Source organism: Bactrocera neohumeralis, chromosome 3 (genome assembly GCF_024586455.1).
Source record: "Bactrocera neohumeralis isolate Rockhampton chromosome 3, APGP_CSIRO_Bneo_wtdbg2-racon-allhic-juicebox.fasta_v2, whole genome shotgun sequence".
In the NCBI taxonomy this organism is placed as follows: Eukaryota; Metazoa; Arthropoda; class Insecta; order Diptera; family Tephritidae; genus Bactrocera; species Bactrocera neohumeralis.
The window spans coordinates 75,559,033-75,571,102 of record NC_065920.1 but is presented as its reverse complement, the minus strand read 5'-3'; the positions used below and the strand labels follow the sequence as shown (position 1 = coordinate 75,571,102).

The 12,070-nt window shown below is 36.6% G+C and overlaps 4 protein-coding genes across 5 annotated transcripts; all 4 read left to right on the top strand.

Annotated features, from left to right (window-relative positions):
- Positions 1–1,621: 1,621 nt before the first annotated feature.
- LOC126752006 (uncharacterized) lies at positions 1,622–2,507 on the top strand. 2 transcript variants are annotated; one of them, XM_050462524.1, is made up of 2 exons: positions 1,622–1,742; positions 1,800–2,507. In XM_050462524.1, exon 2 carries the CDS (start codon positions 1,833–1,835, stop codon positions 2,430–2,432), a length of 600 nt encoding a protein of 199 aa, XP_050318481.1. In that variant the 5' UTR covers positions 1,622–1,742; positions 1,800–1,832; the 3' UTR covers positions 2,433–2,507. The 2 variants fall into 2 exon arrangements, with proteins under 2 accessions (XP_050318481.1, XP_050318482.1); XM_050462525.1 differs by having other exon boundaries at positions 1,720–1,742; positions 1,784–2,507.
- Positions 2,508–4,365: 1,858 nt separating this feature from the next.
- Positions 4,366–5,531, top strand: LOC126751988 (uncharacterized). Its single transcript, XM_050462506.1, has 2 exons — positions 4,366–4,484; positions 4,540–5,531. The coding sequence occupies exons 1-2, from the start codon at positions 4,383–4,385 to the stop codon at positions 5,287–5,289; spliced, it is 852 nt and encodes a 283-aa protein (XP_050318463.1). The 5' UTR covers positions 4,366–4,382; the 3' UTR covers positions 5,290–5,531.
- A 449-nt stretch (positions 5,532–5,980) lies between these two features.
- LOC126751995 (uncharacterized) lies at positions 5,981–6,879 on the top strand. The gene has a single exon (XM_050462514.1). It carries the CDS (start codon positions 6,073–6,075, stop codon positions 6,802–6,804), a length of 732 nt encoding a protein of 243 aa, XP_050318471.1. The 5' UTR covers positions 5,981–6,072; the 3' UTR covers positions 6,805–6,879.
- Positions 6,880–10,538: 3,659 nt separating this feature from the next.
- LOC126752000 (uncharacterized) lies at positions 10,539–11,737 on the top strand. Its single transcript, XM_050462516.1, has 2 exons — positions 10,539–10,772; positions 10,835–11,737. The coding sequence occupies exons 1-2, from the start codon at positions 10,722–10,724 to the stop codon at positions 11,501–11,503; spliced, it is 720 nt and encodes a 239-aa protein (XP_050318473.1). The 5' UTR covers positions 10,539–10,721; the 3' UTR covers positions 11,504–11,737.
- The last annotated feature ends 333 nt before the right edge of the window (positions 11,738–12,070 follow it).

Below are 12,070 nucleotides of genomic sequence, written 5' to 3'. Positions count from 1 at the left end.
TTAACTTTAGGAGCTACTAGATGCGTCATTGAAAGCGTAGGAGTCGCACAGCGTAGATGGCTTAAATACAAAAGAATGGCATTGCTGGCGACTCGATGTCCGAAACGTCTTCAGCAGCGCTGGATGGGTGGGTACCTCAGGGCTGTGGTGCCGAGCTACCTTAGCAACAGGAAACTGCTGTACGAAACTAAAGAGTAATCACGACAGAAAGCGGTCACGTCAGGAGTACCAAAAGAATCCGTTGTAGGCCCAGACTTACAGAACATTGGCTATGACGCTATAATAAAACAGCAGTAATCACAGCAAGAGATACAGAAGAAGCGCCAAGAAATCTGAACCAGGTCATGATACGGGCGCAAGCATGGCTCGACTCACATAGCCTCCAGCTCGCCACTGAGAAAACAAAGCTACTACTGCTAACAAACAAGCACATACCCCTCGAGATAAGCAAGCAAGCATGCCTTAGGACAAAATAAGCAGTAAACTACCAAGGCGTAAGACTGAACCCCAGGCTAGAGAAGTTATCCGATAATAACAAGAGCGCAATAGAACAAATAAAGAAAGAAACAATAACAACATGGCAACAAAGATGGTAGACTGAAACTCGCGGCAGATGGACGGCCAGGCTTATAATATAGATATAGACTCATGGACAAGCCGTAAATTCGGGGAAGTAGATTTTTACAGAACCCAGCTGTTATCCGGTCACGGACATTTCAAAAAGTACCTCCACAGAATGGGAAAAGGCGAAGAGCCGTCATGCCTATACAAAGACGTGACAGAAGACGACGCTGGACACATATGCTTTGGAATGGAACGCCATCCTGAAGTAATGCAAATGCGTCTCAGGGTGGGCGACGGTTCCTTAGAGGTTGAGTTTTAGTGACCTGCAAATGATACATACCCTTGTTGTGACGATAGCACCGATGATGCAGAAGGCGTTTTCTACCTCATCCGCAAAACAAAAGCCAGGGAAGTCCATTCAGGTATTTACGGCTTATTAGTTATATGGGATCAAGGATGAGTCTGCACCCGATTTGATTCATTCTTAGCACAAATATGCACCGTTATAAAAAAAAATCTCTAAATTTTATTAAGAAACACTGACATATTGGCTGATGTACCCAATGAAGTTCGAATATTTTTATATTTATTAGATACATGGGGGCTAAGGGAAGTATTGCCCAAATTCAACCCATTTTTGGTACACAGATGTACTACTATCAGGAAAAGAGTACAAAGGTAAAAAGTCAACTATAAGCACTCTATGGGTTTCACTTTGAATGTTCACCGACACCTCTTAAATTAAACTAAAAAATTTTCACTGCGGGGGTATTTTTTATCTGTTTATAGGTTACTTTTAACCCTTGAATTCGAACAGTTTTTGGCTTACCCTAATATGTATTATATTGATAAATAATTGTTTTTGCTGCATATTTTTAACGCAGCTTTCTTATAATAAGTTCTCAATTTCTCTAACATCAAATGAAGAAACTGGTTCAAAGCAAGCAAATATTCTTATGCTCACGCTTCAACAACTCTCGCTCACTGCTGCCAAGTTTATTTTGCGAATTTTTACATTTAAGTACAAACAATTACAATACACAAGTGAGGGGTGAATGCCACCTGAAATTCTTGTGAAGCTGATATAAAAACAAGTCATTGTGAGCAGTTCTCAACACAAAGAGTTTGCCGGTTACACGAAACAGCTTGCGGCGGACAAAACCAAAGCTTTCAAAAAAGTAAAATTATTAACTTTTGGTGTAATTTTTTCTAAGCCAAGCTTTTTTTATTTACAGTTTACGAGAAATATTCAAAGTAACCCATTCACAATGGAACCCATCGAAGTCATCTTAGAAACAACGGTCATAACATTGGACCAGCTGATGAACTTTACCATTGGCCTTACGGAAGCACATTGCCATACACAAATTCAACTATCACACGATTTCATAATGAGGATGCTCGAGGAGTTGAATGCATTGCCAGAAAAAACTAAATATATTCAAACACAAATCGACCGCGTCACGAATATTTTAGAGTCAATTGACAAGAGCAGTTCGAATGCATCGAATAGCTGGCTAAGCGAAGAAAGACTCGCACTTTTAGATGGAACAACACAGTTGTTTGTCGACTTAAATGCCATAGCGAAGAGTGAGGAAGCCACAAGTGATACAGTTATTATAAAGAAAGTGCTAGATAAAGCTGATCTGCAAGTGCTTTTCAAGCATGTGGATGATTTGGTAAAGACGACTGACCGAAACTTTGGTGCCGTGTTTCATCAGTTCTTTCGTTTTCTAGGAGATGAAGAGCGTAAAGCTTTTCCAAATTTGCGCATTTTGTACGACGAATATCAGACTAATTCACTGGAAGGAAAATTTAAAAATATGTTGAAATTATATGAAATGTTCAGCTACTACAAACATAAATAAAATATGTGTATTAATAACATTTTGGTTTAAATTATGAGCAAGAAATGGTAAGACTTTGTTCATAATTTTAAAATACTTAATTTATTCTTTAAAATCTATGTCGTCCCTCTCAAAGTATTTCCACTTGTGCCGACGTTTTTTCAAATTCTCGAAATAGTTGTTAAAGTTTAATGTCTTCAATTGATTTAAAACGCTTTCCCCGGAGAAGTCATTTTATCGAAAGCATAGATCCAAGACTGATCGTTAGCAATAATACGTGTCAGGACATCCTGGTAGTCGGAAAGCATTGTTTCACAGACGTTAACGTGTTCATTATGAATTTTGAGTCAAAATGGTTATGATTTCACAAAAAAACGTCTTCAAGCTTTTGTGCTTTCATAGAAGCGAGACAAATCGACGAAGCTTTCGATTACCTTTAGCCGTTTATACCGGTATGGAAATGATTTATATATGTATCTGTAGAAATCCAACTTATTTTGTGGTCTTAATCTAAAAAAGGCATAAATGAAAAGAAATAAAGAAAATTTTGTATTAAAAACAAGAGAAAAAATTCGATATATTTAAGTCAACTAGTGTCATATTTACTGTCAAATTTAATGACATTAAATTGTTTATAATTAATATTTCATAAAAATGGAAGCTGCTTAACAGTTATATCGTAGAAGATGTCAAACAGGGTATTTGAACTGGTTCGAACTTTGCTTGACCTCTCGACACTCGTGCTCTTCCTCGCTAGTTTGCATTAGTAGATATGTTAGTACTGATATGCTTCTGAGAAATAACTTGAAAGAAGCTTATGTTTTCTCGATACATATGTATATTAACTATAAAAACAATTTTGCATGTATCAAAACCAGTTTTTCATTAATATAATAATTAATATGTCTCGTAGCTATATATGAGGGTGGTTTGAAATACCAATTGTTTTCTACATCTCGTATTAAGGGCAACAGCAATCCACCGAGGGAAAGGTAAAGAAAAAAATAGTCACAAAGAGCTCTGAATTATAAAGTATTCAAATCGGCAGCTTATAATAGAATTAATACCATAGCCTTTTAAGCGCTTCCAAGAAACGCAATCTACACGATCGTCAAGATCTTTAATGGCATGCGCAGACTCTGCTATTTTCCTTCTCAATGGAATTAAGCTGATATAATTTTGGTTCCGAAGCCAGGTTCACTTGAGCTTGTGCTCAATTCATATCGACAGATTAGCAAACTGGTAATTATTTCGAAAATATTGGAAAGATTATTTTTGCGCAGTGTTATGATTCTGCTGGAGGATAAACAACTCATCCCGGATCACCAGTATGGTTAGTACAAAAACACTTTATAACTGATGCCATGGAAAATTTCAAATACTATTACGCAGTTTTCCTTGATATCAGTCAAGCATTTGACAAGGTCTGGTACCTATTAAATAAGTTAAAGGAAAGGGCCTTACTAACTGCTGCTAAAGTCATACTTGCGTAATCGGACATTCTATATGAAGTTTCGTGATGCTGAGTCGCATCCTCACGGGCCTTCATATTTTTAAAGTTATGAAGTTGTTACTAACAAGTACAAGCTTAAAATAGCTGGGTCTTACGTAAAAACTAAAAGAAAAGAACTCAACTCAGGTTAAAGTTTGCGCAGCTGTACTGCCTCCTAAGTTCTAGATCCTGTCTCAGCCTCAAAGTAGTACTCAGATCCACCTGGTTGCATGGAATTTAAATCTGTCGGAGCTCAGCTGACTCAAAATTTAAAGTTATTCAAAACGTTCCACATTGTGCATACGTACAACACACTAAAAAGTTATTATAATTTTTTTCACTGCAAAAGTCACTCACTTATCAGGCGGCCCTCTTACAATTCTGTAAACTTTATTTTTTAACAATTGTGTATATTATAATTCTTATCGGAGAACAATTTATTTATAAGCGACCGATATTCATATAGCAGTATCATTTTGATGTTGGCTTTCCCCAGGAACACAAGCAGCAAAATGAGCAGCATAAGAGTAAAATCTCCAGTGATACTCGCTTTAATTTGTGGTCTATATCTAGGCTTACAGGTAAGCAACCCGAAAATTGGCTTTTGACTTTTCTCAAAGGATTATTTTACTTTAGAATGCCAACGCATTCCCGCAAGAAGCTTTTACTGCTGACGATGACGAGGAAATAGTGACAAGGGTTATTGAATACAACGCAACTGTTGCAGAAAATGAAATACCAATCCACGTACCTGTTACTGGAGATGATGAAGATTCAAGTGACGTTGAGTCCTCCGAAGAGTTCTTCTATCTGCCAGACATATTTAACACGCCAACATATCGTCTACAAATTAGGTATTTTAGGCTCATACAAGATTACGTCAACAAACTTATAACTGAAGGACGAGATTTTGTTGAGGCCACATTGACAGCAATGAATACGCTGCCAGAGTCTATGGGTCTCAGTGGAAATTTAACACGCATGAGTAACTTATTGGAACGCATTGATAGTCAAGATTTATCGAAAAATGATTTGGCTGCGATAATTGAGAAAACCGAAATTACCGATGAACTAGCGGATTTGTATGGGGATTTCCTGGCCATTATAGACGGACTCTCTGACGACGATGCTCTTGTATTAAAGGAAATATTTGATAAAATCGATTTGGATGGCTATAATGAACGTTTGGACGATTTTCTTAAAAATACGGCCAACAAAATAACGAAAGTGGCGAATAAGTTTTTCGACAAATTAAGCAAAGCGGAGAAACAAAAATATGCAGAATTAATCAAATGGTATGAAGATTTCAAACAGCCGAAATCCGATCTAGACAAATATAATGACGCTGTGGTTTTGGTAAAATATCTATTGACACATCGCTTTTGATAAATTAAGTATTTTAAAATTTGGAAAAAATGTAATTTTATGAAACTTAAAACAAGCACATATTGTTTTTGATAATTATTATATTTCACAATGTTTTTATATATATTTTAAGTTTAAATTATGTTAGGTTATAAAGCGTTGTATTAAAAAAATATAGCTCTATGAGGGCAAAATGAAAATAAAATATTTAAATCAACTAAAGATTTGCTTCGCAGACTTCTATGGAAAATGCTAACCTAAAATCTGTTTATATTGATTAAATTAGTGATTTGACGAACAGCTTTAGTTTTTTGAAAAATCGTATAATGCACAGTTATGCTAATTATGGCCATAAGAAGCTAATTGAAATCTGCTTAACACTAAAAGCTTTCAAGAAATATAGGCTACAGCCGCACAGAAAAAACAGCTGGCTACATAAAGTATATGTACATACATATGTATGCATGTAGATTTACGATTTTCAGTTTCATTCAGCACGAGATCAAGTCTGAATCGCAAAAACAAAAACAAGTTAACTAGAATTTGTAATTCCGAATGGTAGTTCATTAGAAATATAACTTCATAGCTGAGTTATGCGTCATAATTACGAATATTAAACAGCATGTGAAATGCATTTCACACTAAAAAGTTATTTCACAAGCTTTCGCAATAAAGCTCAGAGCGTAGAATGACGAACGAAACAAGCGAACAGTTACGTATGTATATACATAACTTCGCATGAGAGACACATGTTTGTAGCCACTTTTCTGCGAATCAGTGCAGCTGTTAACGAATGTGAATAGAATGAGTATGGAAAAATCGGTTGCAGGCAAGGAGATACTGAAGGCAACACCAAAAGAGAGTGATAATACAATGCCAAATTCAGTAGAGCAAATACGTACGAATATCGAAACAAACGAAAGTTCCCAAAACACAGATGAAATTTCGCAAACACTACAGGTGGACTCCGAAAGCGTTGCGGCGCTAACAAGCCGTGAAGTTCTCTACACGCAGGCCTGCAAGGAAATGTCAGACTACGCGAAGTGCTACGTGGGTGTATATACTTCCCTTATTCAACTCACATTGAACAAATTAAAGCTATTGCCAGAGAAAAGTGTTGCACTACAAACCAAAATGCTTGAATTGCAAGGTGTTTTAGCACAAATTGAAAGTATTGATCTGAAGGCTGACTTTGTTTACGACGATGAACTCTATGCCGTCGTCAGAGAGATAGGAAAAGTAGAAGATGATTATGCGGCAATGAAAACGAACGCGCAGTATAAGTCAGAAGCCGATTTGATACAGCGTATATTGAAGGAAGTTGGCTTTGAAGCACAAGAGCAGAGGTTAACGGAGGCAAGATGCTTGTTGGTAAAGAATTTCGCGAATGCTTTGGATAACTTCAATGCAACGATTAGTGACGCAGAGCGCACGACAGAGTGGGAACTGGTAGAATTTTATGAACGTTTTAAAGCAGTGTCCGATTTTCAGGAGCAATATAACTATTTTGACGAGTTTTGGCCGATATTTTGGTGATTTTTGTTCATTTTTCGCAGGAACTAAATCAGTAATTATAATACTTATTTATGTTTAATAAAGTTATATAACAAATTCAGGAAACCCTAACAAACATTTTTATACGATTCTGTGAAATTTATATTTATTTGACAATGTGTGATAATCGTCGTGTATTTCAGTTTAAAATGTATTTAAGACATAAATAAGAAAGTTTTCGGTTAGAGATATTCTTTCAGGATATTAACCTCAATTAAATTCGGGTGCAACCGAACATTTTATACTCTTGCAACTTGCCAGAATCGAAGCCAGGGTAATACTTTAAAGTGTAAAACCAATCATATAGAGTAAAGTCAGCCGGACGTTCGAAAATCCTGTTATTAATATACATATATAGGGGCTAGGGAAAATTTTCGGTCAAATTTATCTATTTTAGTCACAAAGATACACTGTTACGAGTAAAACACGCTATCTCATTTTCATTGGAATAACTAATTTAAAGGCCGATATATGCAGGACAAAGCCACCCGGAAGTTCGAAAATCTTTATATTAGGTATGTGGGGGCTAAGGGAAGTAGTGGTCCGATTAAGCCCATTTTTGATATACAGACAAACCAATGTAAGAAAAGGATTATCACTTAATTTCAGTTATATGTGTCACACATTGACCGACATTTTCGATCAAAAGTCAACTATAGGTACCGGGCTCTAAATATTCGTTACCTAGGCGGTTGAGCAGTTTTTATTGGATTTAAACAATTTTTGGTCATAAGGTGGCATACACTAAAGACATTATTCGTACAAAGGAAACTGCACGAATCGAGTGTAATTTAAGATAGTGCTATTCGGGAAGTAGGCCTGCTTGTTGTCCGACTTCGTCTATTTTCATAGTGTGAAATAAAAATGTATAAGGAATGCCACGTATTAAATTTTGTCGAAATCGGTTGAACGGGTCCCGAGATATTGCATTTCACCAAAAAGTAGGCGGTGCCACACCCATCGTCCAATTTTCATAGCAGCGTCTCTGATGTATTTAGTTATTGATCTATCGCGATTTTGGTAGTTTTTAACAGTACCGTTATATGGGGAGTAAACAGTGTTATCCACCGATTTCATCCATTTTCACACTGTTAGAAGTTCTTATAAGATTAGCACTCAGCAAATTTGGTTTTTGTAGCTTGAGTAGTTTAGGAGATATGAGCATTCAACTTGTTAGAGAGTGGCGCCATGCCCACTTTTTGAACAAATTTTGCCCACAGATGCCCCTTACTACTGCGACCCCCTGTGCTACATGAGAGTTTCACGATTTAGTCCTTAGTTATGGCACTTCGCAGTGTCCGTGTCCGTGGCAGTGTCCGATAACGCCCATCTAAGAACTCGAAATTGTTTTTGTACCAAGGAATCTACAAACCGAGTTTCATAAAGATGTCTCGATTTTTACTCAAGCTTCAGCTTGCACCGACGGACGGACAGACAGACAGTCCACCGGATTTCAACTTTTCTCGTCATCCTGATCATTTATATTTACATAACCCTGTATTTATCTTGCTAAGTTTTAGGTAATACGTACAACTGTTAGGTGAACAAAACTATAATACTCTATAGCAACTGGTTGCAAGAGTATAAAACTTACCTAGAGCATTGCATCTTCGTTCAACCTGACGAAAGTACGCTTGTGCTTTTCTTATTATTTTACTTTCGACTGTTTGGTTTTTTTGATGTCTTTCCTTCTACTTTTACAATCAAAGAGACTGCTATTTACTGTATAATTTATGAGCTGGATAGTTCGCGCCTAATCGTATGAAGTAGGTTAAGTTATCTAAGTTTGAAATTTCGTCTAGTCCTTTGAACTACGACGCTACTAGATATTTAAGACGAGTTCTAGATAGTGCTGAACAGAGGCATAGGAGGTTATCGTCGTTACTTATGCCCATCCAGCTCGCTTGTGATACCAGTAGGTTGTGACCTGTCAACTGACCGGTAGTCCTTTCGGATTTGTGAATAGAACGCATGTGAATGAGGAGTATATGATCTTGGCGTTCCAGCATGACATCCCATCTCGCCCTATTCCGCCTGTCAGCTCTTACGGAAATTTCACGTCGAAGTAAATATTGCATAAGTCTTTCTGAAGAATACGACTACTCAACATAACAAAAGGAAGACTTGGCGGCTGATGTGCTAAGAGTTCTGTGGAGGCATTTGGGATGTCCTGATTACGAATTTGAGTTCAAAAATTTTCCATCATCATTTTAGTAAATGGTGGTAGTTTGACCCTTACACTCCAGGACTACGACGCAAAACACTTCACGTTTTAAGTAAATAGTAATTTTCGGTTTTAGCAACCCAAAATTAGCAAGAAACAGTCTCTAAAATTAAAGTCGCAAAATGACAGTAAACTATTGTAATTTTTATGACCCATTTGTGATGAGTGCTATCTACGGAAGATCCAACAAGCTGCCAGCCGCCAAGGAACACCAAGCAGTTGGTTTTACCGAAAAACTTTTTTATTGAAAAATTGGAACTGAAGTTTTCTATGCATGAAAAAAATTCTTTTCGGTATTAGATCGCTGGGTACAAATGCAAGTTGCACTCAAAATATTATATATGTGAAGATTTAGTTCTCTAGGATTTGCTCAACTGTAACGTACGGGTACTTGGCAAAAAATAACTTGCTTCTCGACACACGGGAAATAATTGCCAATTCGTCACTGGATCTTTGCCGAATTTCTCTTGTTACGATAATTTTATACTAACGAGTAGAGAATTAATAAACTTTTATTTGTCGAGTTCCACGACCCTTCAACAGCAATCCATACAAATTCCATATATTCATTGTAGTCTCAAAGTTTGTTAAATCTTCTCGCTGATTCAACGAACAATACGGCATGCAAGTATATAAAGTACGGCATTTAGCAATAAGGGGACTAACATACTGTATGTATGTACGTGTCAAACACCTCCGGAAAGTCTGTATACTCGTATATTATACTTTTCTATACTTAGTATATTAATTGCTTGTAATATTTTTTGGTCTGTAATGAGTACTACATATACTACATATGTATATATATAAATAAGTTTTTTTATACCTTAAACTGGGTATATAAAGTTTGTAACACCCAGATGGAAGCGTCGGGGACCCTATCAAATTGATTCTTATATATAATAAATGATCTGCGTAACGGGCTGTGTCGAATGAGCCATGAACGTTCGTCCGTCGGCCTGTCTGTATATACACGAAGCTGTCTATGAGTTTTTGAGATATCACTTTGAATCTTTGCACACATTCTTCTCTCTCGAAGTAGCTGCTCATTTGTCGGAATCGGCGATATCGGATCACTCTATATGCTACCGAATAAAGTGAAGTCTCGGAATTTAGTTCTTGTATGGGAAATATTTTAGCAGACAATTTTTATATTTATTCCCTAGAGCTTTACTACAATATCTTAATAAATTTTATAGATTGGATCGCTTAAGAATATGGCTGTCATACAAAGTGAATGTTCGGAATTAAGTTTTTGTTTGTTTTTTTCTCATGTGTAGGGTATTCTAGCGTCGGTGTAATCGTTTTGACGTTTTTTCTTGCTTTTTTCCTAATTTTCCCAGTGGTGTGTAACTTTATTTTTTATTTCTGATTTTGAGCAAAACAATAAACTTAAGTCATCTGACGTATATGTTTCGGTATATATAACATGCACAGCCAACAAACGGTATTCAAATTCAATTGTACTGGCCAGAGCATTACCGGGCTACTAAACAGCTGTCTATAAACTATTGTTGCGCAAATTTATAAATACTAGCCGCACGTACGTCTATATATACATATATGTACACTTGGGGCTAATATAAAAGATTAGCACGGATAGAGCTCCAATTTAGTTTCATTTCGAATTTTCAAAACGAACGTAACGCGAATATAATTAAAATCATTATATAAAATGAATACGAGCTGGCTTGTATTACTTTTGAGCTGTTGCATGGCGTTGCGGGTGAGTCAGAAAATAAGCTCATAACTCCTACAAACTTTATATAAAGCGATGTGTTCCTATAGCTTGCGGCTGCATTTCCACAACAAGCCATTTCCAAAACAACCGCACCGCAGACGGCACTTTCACAGGATAGTACCTCCCCAGCCACAGATAACAATGCTTCCAGCAAGAGCACGAACACTAAATTAAGTTTGGCGAAAAATGACTTGCTACTCGACACACTGGAAATAATTGCCAATCAGTCCACAGATATAGTACACACTTCGAATACTTTAATCAGGAACTTAATCGCAGAACTGAAAGTGCAACCTAATAGAACGCCAGAAATCGATAGGTACATCGATCGATTCGATCAAGCGCTAAAGCATATCGAGAGAATCGATTTCGCTGCAGAACAAGCGCAATTGGAGGACATTTTCGCTTCGGTCGACGAGATTAGTAAAATTTTCTATGATATTGAATACATGGACGATGCTGATGATAGTGAAATATTACAAGGGGCATTCGATAGAGTCGGAGCAGAAAGCATGGATAGGAAATTCCAGGAGACTATGGAACACACATTAATGGAGCTCACAAAAGTATTCGATGACTTTGTGAACTCACTGAGTGAAGTAGACAGACAAGCAGAACATAAATTGATCGACTGGTTCGAACGCTTTCAGAAAGAGGATGATTTTGAAGAAAAACTTGGAAATTTAATAGATGAATTTTTAAATTTTTTCGAATAAAAGTTTACATTGGCTTAAACAAAGTTTTCAAAACCAGCAGTGGTATATTTTAGAATTTCCGGTATTAGAAAGCAGTTTATCTTCTGTACTTAACTTAAATTGTTTTAGTGCACAAGTTTCAGCTGTAAATATTTGCTTGAATGTCTTGCTTTAGATTTCAATGAAAGTTATAAAAATTACAAGAGTTATCATAGCTAAAATAAATAATGTCATCAGCATATTTTCATCATTTAAGGTTTCGTATAATTAATCTATCACACTGGTGTTTCTGAAAAGCATTCTCCCCTATGTGCGTTCCTTAAGACAATACTAGGAGGTATCTATCGAGTTTAGTTTCTAGAATGTTGTCATAACTCTAATGTGGCTTCCATTGAGAAATCAGAGGGTTTTTTGTCACGAATCAACCCCTCTACTTATTTTCTATACTTTCTACCTATACGAAGTTTCAAGGATCATGTCTTGCCCAATAAGTGGAATAAACACGTCAGTTACGTTGGCATCTCTTTGGCGACCTCTATTCGTTTCTGCATTGTTTTTCAATTCTTCTGGTAAGAGGCTTTTACCTAA